The sequence below is a fragment of the Lactuca serriola genome, chromosome 2 (genome assembly GCF_051521515.1).
Source record: "Lactuca serriola cultivar US96UC23 chromosome 2, Lser_US96UC23_V15, whole genome shotgun sequence".
Lineage (NCBI taxonomy): Eukaryota > Viridiplantae > Streptophyta > Magnoliopsida > Asterales > Asteraceae > Lactuca > Lactuca serriola.
The window spans coordinates 136,182,589-136,200,510 of NC_136409.1; the positions used below are offsets into that span (position 1 = coordinate 136,182,589).

A 17,922-nucleotide genomic window follows, 5' to 3' on the forward strand; every position below is an offset into this window, starting at 1 on the left:
GGTTTAAAAAAATAATTTTCTATTAATATTTGTGCATAAAAAATGTTTGTATATTAAAATAAAGTAATTTAATTAAATTAGAAAAAAAAAAAAAATAGAGTGCTAGGAGTATTACCACTTCCTACTAAATGTTAAGATTAAGTGCTAAATGAAAAAAAAATAAGATGGCAGTCAAAAAGCTGATTTGGCAAAATGTTAGGAGTGTTAACACTCCCCTTAGCCTTAGGTTTTTTTCCTATTAAGCCTGTGGCGGATGGTAAAAGACACAAACGGTCAATGGAGAAGAATAGAGGTGTTATATAAATGACCAAGAAGATTAATAGAGGTATAACATTATAAGGTTGCAGAAAGGGCGATATAGTGGGAAGGTTGTTGGGCGGGACAGGGAATCAGATGCAGCCAAAATCCATACACGTATGTTGACTAAATGATATTCAATGCATAAACTGATTGTAAATATCGCAATAAAGTTTGCATGACTTAAAATTCAGGATTTTGCTATTTTATAAGGTATAATAGATATATAAGTGGTGTCACGACGTTGAACATTTAAAAATCAACCTACTCTAGCAATATCATCCGAATAGAAAACAAATTTTCACTGTTATAACGAGGTAATTTTTTCAAAATATAATGCATTAATAAGAAAACAAATTGAATACTCTAACTGGACATTTTTAAAGTACAATGTCTTAGTAAAAAAAGTTAAAAAGTAGAGTAAATTACACGAATGGTCCCTATGGTTTAGGATAGTTTGTGCGTTTGGTCCCTAACTTATTTTTTTTGAACTCAGAAGGTACTGTTTGTGTTTGTTACGCGTTTGGTCCTTGTCTTACCTAAAAAAAACTATTTTTCCCTTGATTTTTTATCTATTTAAATAAACACACCTCCCTCACGTTTCCTTACCTAACCCACCATTTTTTCCTATTTAAATAATAGTATTTTTAGTAAGATAGAGACCAAACGCGTAACAAAAACAAACAGTAGTGACCAAGCGCGTAACAAAAACAAACAATATGGACCTTCCGAGTTAAAAAAATAAGTTAGGGACCAAACACGCAAACTATCCCAAACCATAGGGACCATTCGTGTAATTTACTCTAAAAAGTACAAAGCTGTGATAAATAAATAAGGAACACAAAAGCCTTTTTTTTTATTGGAAAATTCATCATAACTATAAGGTTTGTGGTTGATAAATGATAATAGCTTATAGTTTACTATCAAAATGCATTAAACGTTGGAGATTCCTTCAAACTACTTTAGCATGATCGAGAAAACACGTCTATTAATGCCTCTTCTATGGTAATCAAGGACAGTTCTTCAATTTAAATAAAAGATTTAAGAATTGACTTTCTTATGCATTAAATCAGGTTCAAGGTAAAATGTAACAAGACCACATGTAATAATAAATACCCTCAAATTATTGCACCAGGCTTTAGATGGAAAACTTAAACTATTAAATTGGGCAGGGGCTGCGCGAACGCAAGCCCCCACTGTCACAAATTATGATGTAGGCTCGACCACTTGGGCCGACCTTAAAGCAGCACCCCTTCAAAGTGCAATGAAAGTCACTACTCTAGGCCATGATCCATCTTGACCAACCATTGACCCCATCCAGGTAAGTAAGTAATCTATTAGCCTCATTCCCTTTTTATACACCTCATCCTCTCATTTTCTTTCTATAATCTGCCGATGTGGGATTACATACTACATATTTTCACAATATCGTTCACTACCTTCCACATTCTTAGTTTTGATGTTTGATCCGTAGACGTTAGACACTATTTTTTTTTATAAAGACTTATATAACTCACGATAAAAGAATCTATACTTAATAAAAAAATAATATTCAATTTTAGTTTGACAAAAATCAATATTCATCACATGATAAGATTGAACATATTTGGTTACACCACATTCGTATTCTACATAAAAACACATGAAAATACTATTGCCTATTGGCATCAAAACTAAGCAATTTTATCTTATTCTTATCCTGTATGAGATGTTACAAAAGCTTGGGACAGTGAACTTGCATAGTAGCTCATTGACTTTCTGACGAGTGTATATAGTTTGGTCAAACCAAAGGGGAGTAAATAACTCAAAACATTGATTTTAACTTCTTAAATAACCCATTTTAAGAATTATAAACAAAAACTACAAGAGATGGTTATAAATGAAAATGACTTGTAAAGTAAGAACAAAGAAATGTTCAAGAAAACCCAACACTTCCGCAAAAATAAAAACTACAATTTTCAACTTCCAACTGACAACTTCAAGTTTCCAGCTATCAGCTAGTTTTATCAAACACGCCTAAAAACTTATGATTGTTTGAAGCTTGACACAAGTGTGTTTTTTTCTTTCATTACTTACAAAATGAATCATGGGAAATGTTGCGTCCAATTTTTAAATGACAATAACTACATGCACAAGATGTATCAATCGTCTATTATATAGTTTAGTCAAAACATCAATAAAACTAACAAACAATAACTAAATTCACAATCCACAAAACAATAATTACTCCTAAAATTTTAATATTAAGATAAAAGTCAAAACAAAGACTATGTAGAAAAGCCTCAAACTTGACACATAATTATCCCAAATAACAAATTAATATTTTGTAAGTTGTAACTACTACTTGCATTGGTGTGCCTGTTGTGATTACTTGTACGTTTGACTCTCAGATGGAAGTCAAATGTACAAGTGCTTATTGCACATCTGTAGGTGGTTCGGGGGGTCCTCTAGCTATTGGGGCACTACTATACGGCCTTCGTGGTTTTGCCAGCTCAACATGTATCACACGCCCGTGTAGTGGCTACAAGCAATCATGTTTTCAAAGTATTTAATTCAAGAAATAGCAACGTACTTTCATTATTTTGTTTATTTTAATTTATAGCATTTACTTCCATTTTTTTTTCTAATTACATAATTATACTTTGAAAAGTCAACGCAATTATAGCAATGGCATACAAATACATATCAATTTATATAATGGTTGATTCTTTCAAAATACAATATCCTAATAAGAAGAAAAAAAAATGTAAGTATAATGTTCTAATTGGGTGGAATTTTAAAGTATAATGATTTAATAAGAAAAAAAGTTGAAAGTAAAGCGTTGTAATAGATAAAATAGTAAATTACATTTATGGTCCTTAGGTATAGTTGATTTTTTCAATTTTGGTCCTAAAAAGTTTTATCTTGCAATTTTTGTTCTTATTTAAGGTTTTTGTAACGCTTTTGGTTTCTGTTCCTAGTAAAATGCTATTTTTGGACTAAAAATTCAAAAAATGAGATATACTGAGGGAGAAAATAGTCATTTTACTTGGAACAAGGACCAAAATCGTCATAAAGCCTGAAATAAGGACCAAAATTAAAATTTTCATATATACTCAGGGGGCAAAGAAGTAATTTACTCTATCGTTACAAAAACCTGAAGTAAGGACCAAAATTGCAAGATAAAACTTTTTAGGACCAAAATTGAAAAAAAAAAATCATATATACTCGGAGACCAAATAAGTAATTTACTCCAGATAAAATAAAAATGTAAAAAAGTCCCATTATTTTGGATTTTTTTTTTGATAAAGTCCTGTTTTTTTTTAACAGGAAAAGTCCCGATTATTTAATTTTATACAATAATATGTCATTTCCTGTTAAAAAAAATAATGACTTTTTCGTTAATTTGGGGAAATATTAACTAATCGGGACTTTTCTATTCAAATAAAAATTAATATACTTTATCAAAAAAAATAGGACTTTTCTGCATAAAACCCAATAAAAGTGGGATGACATAAAAATAAATAAATGAAAGTATTTTGCTATTTCTAAAAGATATGGTGATTTAGGATTGAAACCTTTTGATCCATTTCATTAATGGCTTTTTCAGCTTCAAGTTCAGATGCAAAAGTAACAAATCCAAAGCCTTTTGATCTGCTGGAAACTTTATCCATCATAACAGTGGCTGAAAATAGTAAAGATTTTAGATTTTATAGTTGAGTTGAATGAAGTTATGTAATTGTGTAAATAGATGAAATGTTGAAGGTTACCTTCAACAACTTGGCCAAATTGAGAAAACACATCTGATAATGCTTTTTCTGTGGTATAAAATGAGAGTCCTGCAATGCAAATATAAGATCAAGAATCAACTTTTTGATGCATCAGCCCTCAAATTCATCAAACCCTAACCTACTCTTTTAAGTAAATTTCGAAGCATCATAAACACCTTTTTCATATTAAGTATTCCCTAATTCATAAACCAATAACAGATAGAATCCGATTCACAATATTTTCTGCCAATGAGCTTAGCATCATCCGCCATTAATGGCTACACTACCATATTCCCTGATTCATAAACCAATTTGAGATGCCACATGCTCATTACTTAGATGATACATACAAGTATACAACATCTGTACCTAAGAATTACACTACGAGTGTCGAATGAGCTCTTTACACTAAACTGTAGGGAAATTGTTAAAGGCAATTATGTTGGGAGCTAAAGAATCTAAGAACAGAAGTTTGCTTTTGAACATGATCGGGTATGAAGATTTAAAAATCAGATGAAGATTTCAGCTACCAGAAGAAGAAAACACGCAAACCTGCGACATAAAGCTTGGAAGCTATGCCCCTTCGTGAAATGAGGATTGAAGGAGGTCCAAACGAAGACGATGATGATGATGATGATGATGTTGATGATGATAGAGACCCTGTGGTTACTCGTGACAAGAGATTGCTCAGAATAGTCCTTGGTATCCTTCCACCTGCCACCATAGCTCTTTGTATCTGTTGTGTTTTGTTGTTTTGATTCGGGACAGTGTGTTTAGGGCTTGAGATGGGGGCGCCAATGGGAAGTACCGAACAAAGGACCTCGTAGCAAGAAATACAAGACAAGTCCCTTAGAACTTAGGAAATTTCAATTTTGGTCCAACACTTGTTGCAAATTACACAAAATACCAACATTTGATATTTGTATTTTGTTTTCGGTGGCTTAGTGTAAAGCTTGGCCACCTCATAGGAGATGTCTCAAGTTTAAACTAAAGGTTTCAATCAAGGGATGGCTTCAAGAATGATGTATTTCACAATTTTGAAAGAGCTCCTTGGTATCATGTATCATCGTCAAATGCAAATCCTCTTCCACAAACCTCGCAATTTCATGGATGTGAAATGGATGATGGGGAACCCTTTTTTGTCTATGTCCTATAAAAAAAAACAAAATTTTTAATTATGAACGTATGCCTTTATCGGTTTTGGTTTATTGATTTTGGTGATTTTGTTTTGGCTTGATATAATGGTGATTCTGCTAATTTTTCATAAAGGTTATTGTCATTGTAGCTCAACTAACTTATCATTTATGTTTTAAAATTTCCTTAATGTTTTATGTTTTTTTTTTTGCATTCTAAGGGAAAGTTTATGTTAACCTGCTAAAAAAAATATTAAACTTTTATTTGTTTGGATTCAGGGTTGGTCTTGTAATACGTATCTTTCGTGACCAAACATAGAGAAATAGACTGTGGAGTTGCTTTAAATTGAGAAATGTTATTTACAAAAAGATAATTAAAGAATGTTGTAGAGCTTGTTGAGAGGATTTCATAGATATAAAGATTGTCGAAAACGGAGTTCGTATGAGAAAGTTATGACTGTTTGTAGTTTAGAAGAAAGTATGTTGCTATATTGAGAAAGTCAACAAAAGTCAAGTCAATGGACAAACCTTGACCATCACCGATGTGAATATACATTGTCACGACATGAAAACATGATCCTCACGACGTGAACGATGCTTCCGCACGACATGACAAAGGTTGAGTCATCGAGGCACACAGTAAGAGAGTGTGACACGTGGCAAATCAGATTCTTTTGGGGTGTCACGGCATGACACGTACATTCACGACGTGATGTTTTCCATAGTATAAATATGTGTGATTTTGAATCATTTGGAGGGTTTTGGCACATGTGATCGGGGATGTTGCCCGGGAGCCATTCTGAGGAGATTGTACCAGAGATGTTATACCATTGTACATGTGATTTGGGGTCGAGTACGAGATGCGTTGATGTATCTTTTACCCTGTTAATTTATGATTTCGATATGTTATATTTATTGAGATATATTTGAACCGAGTATGGTTTACGGGTATTCATGATATTCTGTTGTTACAAACCCGTTAGTAAAACCAATGAGTAAATCTTACGATTAAAGATTTAGTCGAGACTGTAAGGGTTATAAACCCTGATATTTAAGAAATACCTATTATGAGAGATTTAACTGATGGCTTACGGGTTAAGCATATTATGATTAAATTATGAGATTTGATTAGTTTGGTGATAAGAGGTTCCAGAGGGTAGCTAGTAATGAATTTTTACAAGTATTGAGAAACTTTTTATTTGATGATTAGGTGATACCATATGGCAAGTTGATAGACAACGAAGGATTGAAATCAGAACTATAATAAGTATGCTGACTAACCAGGTGAGTAACACTACTCTAACATCCATTGATGTGTTATATGTGTTATACATTACATGATTTATATGATTAATTGTTAAAGAGAAATTAATTATAAAGAGATTTATAAATATTGAGAGACAAATTATTAATTGATAAATAAAACATAAGTGATAGTTTGATTATAAATGATATATGTGTGTGTATATATATATATATATATATATATATATATATATATATATATATATATATATATATATATATATATATATATATATATATATATATATATATATATATATATATATATATAGAGAGAGAGAGAGAGACTTAATCGAGAAAGTGATCACCATTGAGGAAGAGATTATTTGACTAAGATATATATTATTGATTTAGAGATAAATTATGAATGAGTGATAGATTATTCCCGAGAGGTTAATTATGTGAATACCACTCATTGATATAAATTAAAAGCTATTGAGAAAAATGAGTTACTATATGATTTATTTGATTTATCTAATTATGTTTTAGTAGTTGTTATTAACTAAGTCGTGAAACTTATTTTTTATGATGATTTGTTTTGTAGATATATTATTGTGACGCCCAACTCGATCATGTATTTGAGGCCAGTACGATCCTTATGATAACTACTTGTATTCCAGAGTGCTAATGTACACCAAAATTGTTGTAAACTTTTAAATAATAAATAAATTTTTTGGGATGTACTTGGTATGAAATCATAGGCGCTACAGGTCCAAACATATTAGAGGTCCGGGACGAGAATAAAAAAATGGCCCTCAAAAACAAAAACTTCAAAGAATGTACAGTGAAACAAGTAAAGAACCAATTAGAAATTGTGTTATGCGGAAACAAGATTTGCAAACTCAATGAATTACATGTATAAAATATATTGGTCGAATAGAAACTTAGAATTTATCGATATACACGTCTTAGTTAGCATAAATGTATCACCATGAAATTATATCGAGACAACATATAAATAATGAAAAGGCATACAGTGTATTAGGGGTGTTAAAAAATATCCGCATCCGAAATATCCGATCCAAAATTATCCGAAATTTCGGATATCCGATTTTTTGGATTCGGATACGGATAGTGAATTTATAAAGTTTTGGATATCCGATATCCGAAAAAAATAATTTTTCTTTATTTTTTAATATTTTAAAATGAGAAATTAGAAACATTGACATGCTTAATGGACTAATGTTCCCCACCATTTTCAACTTTTTCGTGACCACTCTTTCCAAACTTTTATTGCAAACATTTTCATTTACAATCGTTATATATTTGTTTGTTATAATCCTCGTTCGTTGGCTTATAATCAAAAACTATTAAGTAAATGCTACATATATTTATTTGTTGCTATCGATATCCATCTATGTCGCAAGATTTAACATAGTTGTTATTATTAATTTTAAGAGTTGCGGTGATTTTATGGATCGGATGTTCAGATGTGGATATTTATTTAAAATTAATGAAATTCGGATATCCGGTTTAATATCCGAATCCGTATCCGAAATTTCGGATACGGATTCGGATATCAAAAATCAACTATCCGAATTTTCGGATATCCGGTTTTGAACACTCCTACAATGTATCACATACATATATTTTAGCAAGCAATAAAATATAAATAAATCTCCATGAAAACATATCAATACAACTATTTAACGATGGAACAAGACATATACATGACATGAACACTTATCATTGAAGAAAAAGATACAATTATCCATTAAAAAACAAATGAAAAACCTTAAAATTTCCAAGCATGATGGTTGAGCAAAAAATCTTAAATCAGAAACTTAGAGTGAGATCAGAAACAAAAAAGTAAATTAGGTCCATCGAATTCCAAAGTGAAAAGCAAAGATAAGGAAGAGGAGACTACAGTAGGGGAATACTAGGTTCACGATTTGAGAGTGATAATCAGAAACAAAATATCAATATAAAAATAAAAAATGTCTTCTCATGTTGAGAATCAAGATTCACGTCATTTGATGTGATGATGTAGAGATTAACAAAGGAGTCAAGTACATCGATAGTTGGAATGAATGTTTTCTTGAATAGATAATTTAATTTAATAATAATAAATAACAATAAAGGAAAATTTGATTGACTAAAATAAAGTCGTATAGACGCTCTATCAGTATCGACAAACTATAAAAATTTCTAACAAATGTTGGGCAGGGGCTGCGCGAACGCAAGCCCCCACTGTCACAAATTATGATGTAGGTTCGACCACTTGGGCCGACCTTAAAGCAGCACCCCTTCAAAGTGCAATGAAGGTCACTACTCTAGGCCATGAGCCATCTTGACCACCCATTGACCCCATCCAGGTAAGTATGTAACACAATAGCCTCGTTCCCTTTTTATTCAGCTTGCCCTCTATTTCTTTTTCTTCTATCTCCGATGTGGGATTCAACCCAGGAAAAAGGCGTATTTCCATAATCCATATGAATCTCATTTCCTTCCACACTTTTCACTTCAATAAAGATAGAGTTTTTTTTACCAGACACGTTGTGACAATCAATCTCTGGGAGAAAGAGATACATTTACATGTAAACTTTCTTAATTGAATAAAGTTATGTATTATTTTGTGTATTCATAGATGCATTTTGTTTCGAACTTATCATTCAATTATATGAAGAGAAAAAACATCGAACTATTACAAGTTATAGAAAATTCTAAAATAGAGTGTATCTTGATTGTATGAGATGATATGTAGTTGAGTCAAAACTTCGAGGAAATTAAGACAATAACTGAATTTTTGGTCAACAGTGATGTTGCATATGAAATGCAGCTGCTCTGATCTATATATATTGTTTTGATGGCATAAAGCCATAAACACATGATGTGGTGTTACTTATGTCATGAGTGAAACGTAAATGCTACTAGTGTTATATGGAACGACAGTACTTCATGCATATTTGAAGTCCAAGTTGTTAAGTAGAAGGCGTAAAATAAGATTGTTTTTTGTTCATGACGTCAGATATATAGCTTGCATACTACAATGACAATGTTGTATTTCACTATTTTCGTTTTATTTAGACGTCAACGTGTTACAGCTTCAGATATGTGAGGATTAATACATCTTCAAGAATTGTTGGAGGTTGATGAATCAAGAACGACGGTGAAAGAACTTTTGTCCTTGACTTCTACTCTGATAAACCAGATATATTTTATAAGAAATCAGAGGAACACAACAATTTTTTCCAATAAATCCACAACAAAAGATGCATAATATTCTATTTTTTTCTAACAAATCGATCGTCATCACACTACATTCCCCCACGAAATTGTGCACAATGAACAAGAACTAATAAAAATGTTTGTGATCCTTAAAAAAACAATTTTCTAAGACCAAAAAAGTTACATATAAAATTCCTACCAAAATGCATTAAGGTTTCAACCAACAACCTTAATAAACTTAAGAAAATGATAACAACCCACTAGAAATTACTTAGAGCATTGGATATGGTCCGGTGTTATAACGTCATCTTACATGCCACATCAACCTTAATACCATCATAACACCATGTATGAAATGGTATTCCAATGTTATAATTTGTTAAGAGGTAGAAAAATATAGAGAGAGAAAGAGAGAAAGAGGAAGAAAAATAATTTTGATCGGTTCTTAGTTCCCGTTTTGCTATGTTGTAACGCCAACAAGATGTCACATAACGAAAAGGGGGGCAGTGTGCCTTGTGTTATAACGGTGTTATGGGCCCTCCACGTAGACAATAACGTTGTGGAGGCGACCCATGCCCACTGCTCTTAATTTTCAAGACCAAAATATAGGAGCCTAAGTTATGTGATTAAACAAATCCTCCTCTATTTGTTGTCGATCAATATATCTTTCTCCTACCCCTCTTCAAACTTTAATTCCTCTATGCTATTGATAAATCTTTATTTAAGGATAAAATAAGAACCATATTTGATCATATCTAAAGGATATTCCTTGGTTCTCGTCAAAGAAGCAATGCCATTTTATCTTATCAAACTCACTATATGTGAGGACCATGCTAGAGTTTTCCACTTCTAGCAGGCATGAACTAGACCATAATCATTCTCAAATAGCTCATAAAGATTGATCTTGTTTTTTCATTAGGTTCGAGTCAGTGGCGACCCTGGGTCGTGCGGGTGTGCGGTCGCACGGGGCCTTCGGCTAAGAAATTTCTTTATATTATATTACAAACAAATAGAAGAATCTGATAATAATATATCAATTAAAGTATAACTGCATGTTACAAATCTCATTTGTATTATTAAAAATAAAAATTATGTTTGTTAAATATGTTATCAGTATCAATTAGAATCTGATACTGTATATAAACATTTACAATATGAAACTAAAGCTCCAAAGCCTAACTCAAATTTTGAAAGTGTATTTAGCTACAAGGTCAAACTGAATATATGAAAAGTGTCACGATTTTAATTTTGAGGGATACAACAAAAATGGAATTATTAATTCAATTTGATATATTGTAAAAAAAAAGTGTCAAAATGTCATTAAAATGTCATCATAATGGTTCTTGAGCAAAATGTATTTGAAAATAATATTATAAAATTTGATAATGTTCAATCTTTGAAAAGGAACATAAAGAAAGTATTATCACTTTTTTCGTAGAATTTTGATTCGTGATAAATAGTGAATTTTTTTTGTCCTTAGCAGTAACAAATTTTCTTAATAATATTTTACAAAAAAGATATGCAGCCTTAATTTAATTTTTTCACGGTGCCTAGAAATTGGTGTGGACATGAACACTAAGCAATCCAAGTTGTTGAGAGTCGGCCCAAAAGGAATCATATAATTTCAGTCTACTACCAGAATTAGCCCAACGATAGTTGCATAAATCAAATGGGCATTGCTATTTAGTCCTCATCCCTCTTGGATTCTTATTTTATGTTCATGATCTTGGTATTTAGTATGAGATTTGCTTAAAATCATGATCCATGGTTTGTTTAGTTTTCTTTTAAAAGCTTGTAATGTACACTTGGAATATATCATAAATTCTATTGCAAACATACTTGTATGGAGAACACCCGTATCGAATATGGTATAACATTGGTGTTTTCATTGATTTTTTCCATGTTGCCTAAATGTAACACCCTTGACCTCAATAAACCCATGGCCACCATCATTGATAGCCTCACCCAAATTCTTCAAGTCTTCAAGAACTAGAACCGAATGTTCTCATTGCCAACCAACCTCTACCACCACTAAATTTGATAACATCATCATCTCCATTTATCAGGTTCGTTATTTGCCTCAAAAGACAATATATCACTAACATGAATCACCCATATCCACTCTAAAAATAAACTTTCTACCACTGTCATCAAATCCCCTAAATTTACCTTAGTAATGTCCGATAGCATCATGCCCTTGGATTGGCTTTTGCAAGACAAACACTATCTCCCTCATGCCTTGGAACTCCATTGTGGACCATTATCCTTAGAAAATCATCAAACAACCATGTTCAAATTATTCCATATAAGGTTGGTTTTTGCCTACCATATAAGCTTCGAGAAAGCTAAATCCCATCTCAATTCTTTCTTACAACTACCAACCATTAACATCCACGTGTTCCCATTATAGTAAAAAGCGGGTCCTTCCTACAATGTTCCGGCCCATGTTTTGAAAATTGGAACGGATTGACCGGTTTAACTGGAAACCGGTCTCAAATCAGATTCTTAGAGGCCAAAAACTATTTTTCATGTGAACCGCTAAAAATGGTATGGTCAAAACCGGGAATCTTAAAAAATATATATTTTTTCATTTTTTGTATTTTTTATATAATTAAAGTTAATAATAATGTAATTATAACATACCCGATCTTTCTGGTTTTTGAGACCAATCCAAAATCGGATCGGTTGAACCATTGAACCAGTAAGTTCGGTCTCCAGTCCGGTTTTCAAAACCTTGGTTCCAGCAAATGCTTGATTGTCCCCTTTACCTAGCCAATGTCATGTTTCCTATCTCTTTTGACATCCTTCTCATCAAGTGCGTTGAAGGCGATCATGATCTCAACCGGTTTATCACCCTTGGGTAGATCACCACCAACTTTAGCCATTACGGAACTCATATTTTTTGTGGGGAACTTGCTTCGACACCCATCGCCTTATGCTAAGGGTGTCAAAAAAACCGAAAGCAAATAAACCATCTTAAATAATAATTGAAGTTTGTGTTATTGGGTTTTCAAATTATTCGGATCGGTTAACCAAATAAGGAAAACCTTAATCAATTTGGGTTCAATTATTTTTTTTCCTAATTCAGGTTAACTGAATAACCAAAAATAAGATATTAAATATTAATTCATTTTTTATTTATATTTTAAAACTCAAAAATATTAGTTTAACAAACCTTAAAAAGTCCAATGAGGCTTAATTAACTTTAATTAACTTGTTTTTTGAAACATCTTAAACAAGAAGTTCATAGTTATTTGTTAAATGTTTTATACAAAATAAGCTATATTTGTTAAATGTTTTATACAAAATAAGCTATATTTGTTAAATGTTTTATACAAAATAAGATCTTTATGCTTTTTATTCTTGTTATTTAAAAAAAAAACATTAAAAGGGAAAAATAATCGTTGCTTTTTAATTTTTTTTTCAACAACACATAATTATCGAAATGACTTTCAATTTTCTTTGCCGGACGACATAGGACAACTTACCTCCCATTTTAAAGTATGAAGCTTGAAAAAGACTTAATAATTTATTAGATTATATGACATCTTTGATTTTGAATGTAATTGAGTTGATTTTGAGTGGAATTGAGTTTATTTTGAACCAAAATACATGATACCCAAAATACCCGATACTCGAATTATCCCAACCCGAACTCGAATAATCTAAACCTTAAATAGTCTGTTTCAGTTACCCGAAAACCAATTAACCCGTATGGATAACACCCATGCCTTCTACATAATGAATCAATTACAACTTTTATTTTGTCTTTGTTGCCCCATCATTTTTACCTCCACGCCCAACACCCCCATGCTACTACATTGTCTTCCTCCTCGAACGTTTCCACACGAGCTTCATGACATTCATCAGCTTACCTCCGCCCTTCAAAAACGTTCCATATTCCCTTTCTCACCAATGTATCTCTTGTTAATGTTAAAATGTATCGTTACCCACATTATCAAAAGACTATCATGACCAAATTGATCACTAGATGCTACGTGAGGGTATCATCTGCCTCAAAACCAACCCATTTCGTCTTCGATTATTCTCGTTAAGAAAAAAAATAAAAAATAAAAAGACAAGATGTGGCACTTATGTATCACTACCGTTTTCTCTATTCCCATTGTAGATGAATTATTATTGGACAAATTACATGGATCATGATACTTCTCAAGATCAATTCGTGGGTGGTTATTATTAATAGTTATATCGACCACCAAAGTATGTGTCATTGCTTACACATGCTATATAAATATCCAACCAACATAAACGTATCACAAAATTGATCGGTTACGACTTCAATATTCTCCACATGACAACCGCCTCACTGGCTCAACCACTTGTTCATATTTCTTTTAAAAACTTGTAATTTGCATTTGGAACATATCAAAAAATTTGTTCCAAACGTTACCTTCATCATCTTTTTTTTTATGTGGAGACCACCTATCTCGAATAATAGAGTACATCATAAACCAAAGATTTGTAGTGATTGATCCAACAAAACAACTCAAAAGAAAAAAACCGATTGTTAATTTCTTAATATCCATTCCAAGTTCGAAATATCAAGTGTACAAATAACAACTCACTTCACTACATGATGTCTTTGTTGTTTTTTTTTTTATCCATATAGATTGATATACGATTATGACACTTACTTAAAAGTACATCTTAGGCCACAACCCTCCTATATCCAAAAGAAAGTTTATATTGATGGATTATTTGGAACAATTTTTTGCTGAGTCCAACTCGTCCACTTAATTCACAAAGACATACTGTTCAAATACTTTTGAATAGGACATCCCTTAATCACTACAAAAGTTGAACTACATGTCAAAATCTACTGATCTACATCTACATGACTAATTAAGTAGTAGATAGATGCTGATGTTATATTTACATTTTAACCCAGAGACAGATAAAAATAGTCGGACTAAACAATATTTTGTTGCATGTAGTTATATTAAGACAAAACTGCACAAATGGTCCCTGTGGTTAGCTCAAAATTGCCACTTTGGTCCAAAAAAATTTGGACTAGCGCTAGAGGTTCAAACTTTTCATTTTGTTGCAAGTTTTGTCCAATTTGATTTACACTTTTTTGTATTGACGATTTTGCACCTTATTAATTTTCTTTTATTACAACAATTTAAAAACAATTAAGCAAAAACCAAAAATAAAATACCCCTACCATGTCTCTCTCTCTCTTTCTCTCCCTCTCTCATGTTCTTCATTTCTGCTTCAAAATACTCATTTCCCTCAAATCTGCCATGTACGATGGCCGACAAATGCACCATCATCGAGACCAACAAGATCTATATGTTTTCCGACGACATATACATTCAGAAAATTGCCACTTCTTCGACGACGCTGATGATCTGACGAGCATAGAGATGAACAAATCTGACGAGATATCTAGGGTTTGTTGAGGTGGTGGCGTCGGCGAAGGATCGGGTTCAGACGACACACTGGTTTGAGAAACGTCATAGGGGTTGAGGTTTTGCTGTTTAGGGTTTGAAAAGCATTGTATGGTAGCTCAAACATGAAGATCTATTGTCACCGTCGTTTTTTTGGATTTGAACAGATCTAGCGAGATATCTGACGATGTTCAGGGTTTCAGCCGTCCATTTCTCTCCTTCTCCAGCGAGGTGCCATCTTTTTGCAAAAACCCTAGCGCCGTCACCCTCTAGTTTTTCGAAACCCTAGATTTCCAGATCTATTGTCACCCTCGTTTTTTGCTTCGATCCACAGACGTGAAGATCTGGAAATCCTTGGTTTTTTGCTTCGAACAACAGATGGATTAAAGATGATGTTGCTTCGACGAGTGTTGTGCATTGAATCAGGTTTATGTGTTGGGTCTTGTTTATCAAATTTCTAGTTTTGTATATCAGATCTTCTTGAACAGATGTATGGATGTATTTGATATCATTTGTGCTTAACCATTTATGGGTTTTTAATGTGTTCTTATCTGTTAGATTTCTAATTTTTGTGTGCTTGTTCGTCATCGAGAGAGAGAGAGAAAAGGGGGGGGGGGGAGAGAGAGAGAGAGAGAGAGAGAGAGAGAGAGAGTTATGTATGTGTGTGGTGTTCATTGGAGCTAGGTAAATTTTCCGATGACTGAAGGTTCTGGCAATTAAGGTTACAAAGGAAGCTTCAGTGTCGACGGTGGTGGTGGTGGCGCTGATGTTGGCCGGTGGTGGTGTTGGTCTTTTGCATTGTAAGAGAGAGAGAGAGAGAGATTGATTGATTGATTGGAGTAATATTTTATTTTTTATTTTCTTTTAATCATAAAAATATTTAAATAAATAAAATAGAAACTGAAAAAGAAAAGAAGTAAGGGTAAAATTGTCAATATAAAAAAGTTCAAAACAAATTGGACCAAATTTGCAATAAAATAAAAACTTTGGACCAGTCTAAACTTTTTTAGACTAAAATGGCAAATTTAGGCTAACCATAGGACTATTTGTGCGGTTTTGTCTTATATTAATCAATTAGATTAAAACTTGAACTCAAATATTAGGAGGGGCTGCGCGAACGCAAGCCCCCACTGGCACAAATTATGATGTAGGCTCGACCACTTGGGCCGACCTTAAGTTAGCACCCATCCAAAGTGCAATGGAAGTCACTAACCTAGGCCATGGTCCACCTTGACCAACCATTGACCCCATCCAGGTAAGTAAGTAACTCGTAAGCCTAGCTTCTATTTTATACACCTCGTCTCTCTATTACTTTCTATCCTCTGCCGATGTGGGATAACACCGTAGGGCATATCTTACTACGTAAACCTTGTAGATGGAGTATATCCTAGGGACTATAACTTTAAAATTTTCTTTAGATGATAATTTATTTTTCTATTTTAATTTTAATTTCATTTGGAGATGTCATAATCATCTTGTGCTAAGCATGATTGCATGAACATGCTCTGATTTCAACACGTCATTGGAACCATACAAAAGAACACAAGGAACTACTACTATAAGATGAGTATGGAATGAGAGATTGAACTTGTAGCATAATAGACTCTTTGACTCATTTTGATGAGTGTGTATTTAGTTGAACCAACGCAATAAGAAAATTTAAGACCTTAACCAAATATTCAAATACATAAGTAGGTACTTGATTGAAAACAAAATTTTGTGTGAATAATAAGGAATTGTTTTCCTACAACCTTTTTTCATCACAAAATATAAAGGTTGACATACACACTGTATATAATGTATAACACTTACCGGTTACCCGGTTACCTTTTGAGTTTACTAAAAACACAAGTACTTCGAATACTTTAAAAATAAGACAAATAAAATGCAAGGGTTTAATCACTAAGTTTTTTGAAAACCTTAATTGATAAAGCGGTGAAAGTATGTTGTTTTTTTTTTTTCTCTCCATGCTAAGTAAATAGATAGCAAGCACAATTTTTCCTCCATCATGGATGCAACTTTTCCTCCATGTTTCACTTATATGTAAACATTAACACTATCAAATAAAATTGGAAATTATTTACAATTTACAGAAGGTACTTATGTCTTTTGGCTTTGTTATTGAAGTGATATCCTCGTCTTAAGTTATCATATTGTGTTTTTTTGTGTATAAATAGTTGCATACTTACATTCTCTTTGTCGATGGCTGTATCATCCTTCTTTTTTGCAAGCATTTATGAACGCATGCAAACTTTCATGTACCCCTCTCCTCTCAAAATATATAAACAGACTTCCTGAAAGGTAAACGAGGCAAACGAAGAAGAAAAACAATAAACGACTAGTTTATCCTTATGTCTATTGTGTACAAATGATGGTGAATAAGAGTAAATTACCATTTTAACCTTCTATTTTCTATTAACATATAATGTTGAATAAAAATATGATTGTATTTTTGGACATAATGAGATTAAGTTTTTTTTTTTAATTAATGAGTTTAATGGGTTAAACAATTAATATAGACAAATATACATGGGTGTTTATTTTTTTTACTTAATCTGAAGATAGTGATTTAATGGGTTAAGCAAAATATGATTTGTATTTTTGGGCGTAATGAGAGTACGTTTTTTTTTTTAATTAATGAGTTTAACGGGTTAAACACTTAATATAGACATTACACAACTATATATGGGTGTTTAGTTTTTTACTTAATTTGAAGATAATGACTTAAACGAGTTAAGAAAAAAAAAACTTTGTTTAATGTATTAAAATACTAACCCTTTACTAGATTTTCCTTTTTCCCCTCCTAACTTCTCGTGTGATGAATATTATGATTTTTTTTTTCGAATGTAAAAGTAAATG

The 17,922-nt window shown here is 32.3% G+C and overlaps 1 protein-coding gene and 3 non-coding genes across 4 annotated transcripts; all 4 read right to left on the reverse strand.

The window, feature by feature from the left end:
* Nucleotides 1-1,465: 1,465 nt before the first annotated feature.
* On the reverse strand, nucleotides 1,466-1,626 carry LOC145091041 (U1 spliceosomal RNA). The gene has a single exon (XR_013701931.1). It is a non-coding gene; the product is annotated as a U1 spliceosomal RNA (small nuclear RNA).
* An 885-nt stretch (nucleotides 1,627-2,511) lies between these two features.
* LOC145086831 (small RNA-binding protein 11, chloroplastic-like) lies at nucleotides 2,512-4,837 on the reverse strand. Its single transcript, XM_079024664.1, has 4 exons — nucleotides 4,599-4,837; nucleotides 4,047-4,115; nucleotides 3,855-3,961; nucleotides 2,512-2,818 (listed from the first exon to the last, which is right to left on the reverse strand). The coding sequence occupies exons 1-4, from the start codon at nucleotides 4,768-4,770 to the stop codon at nucleotides 2,711-2,713; spliced, it is 456 nt and encodes a 151-aa protein (XP_078880790.1). The 5' UTR covers nucleotides 4,771-4,837; the 3' UTR covers nucleotides 2,512-2,710.
* A 3,809-nt stretch (nucleotides 4,838-8,646) lies between these two features.
* Nucleotides 8,647-8,807, reverse strand: LOC145091035 (U1 spliceosomal RNA). The gene has a single exon (XR_013701925.1). It is a non-coding gene; the product is annotated as a U1 spliceosomal RNA (small nuclear RNA).
* Nucleotides 8,808-16,165: 7,358 nt separating this feature from the next.
* Nucleotides 16,166-16,326, reverse strand: LOC145091036 (U1 spliceosomal RNA). The gene has a single exon (XR_013701926.1). It is a non-coding gene; the product is annotated as a U1 spliceosomal RNA (small nuclear RNA).
* Between the last annotated feature and the right edge of the window lie 1,596 nt (nucleotides 16,327-17,922).

Excerpts from the sequence above, each read along its gene's own strand:
- LOC145086831 (XM_079024664.1), bottom strand. The coding sequence starts at position 4,770 with ATGGTGGCAGGTGGAAGGATACCAAGGACTATTCTGAGCAATCTCTTG. Across the intron at positions 4,116-4,598 it reads TTCCAAGCTTTATGTCGCAG|GACTCTCATTTTATACCACA; the intron begins GTTTGCGTGTTT and ends TTTGCATTGCAG. Across the intron at positions 3,962-4,046 it reads ATTTGGCCAAGTTGTTGAAG|CCACTGTTATGATGGATAAA; the intron begins GTAACCTTCAAC and ends TACTATTTTCAG.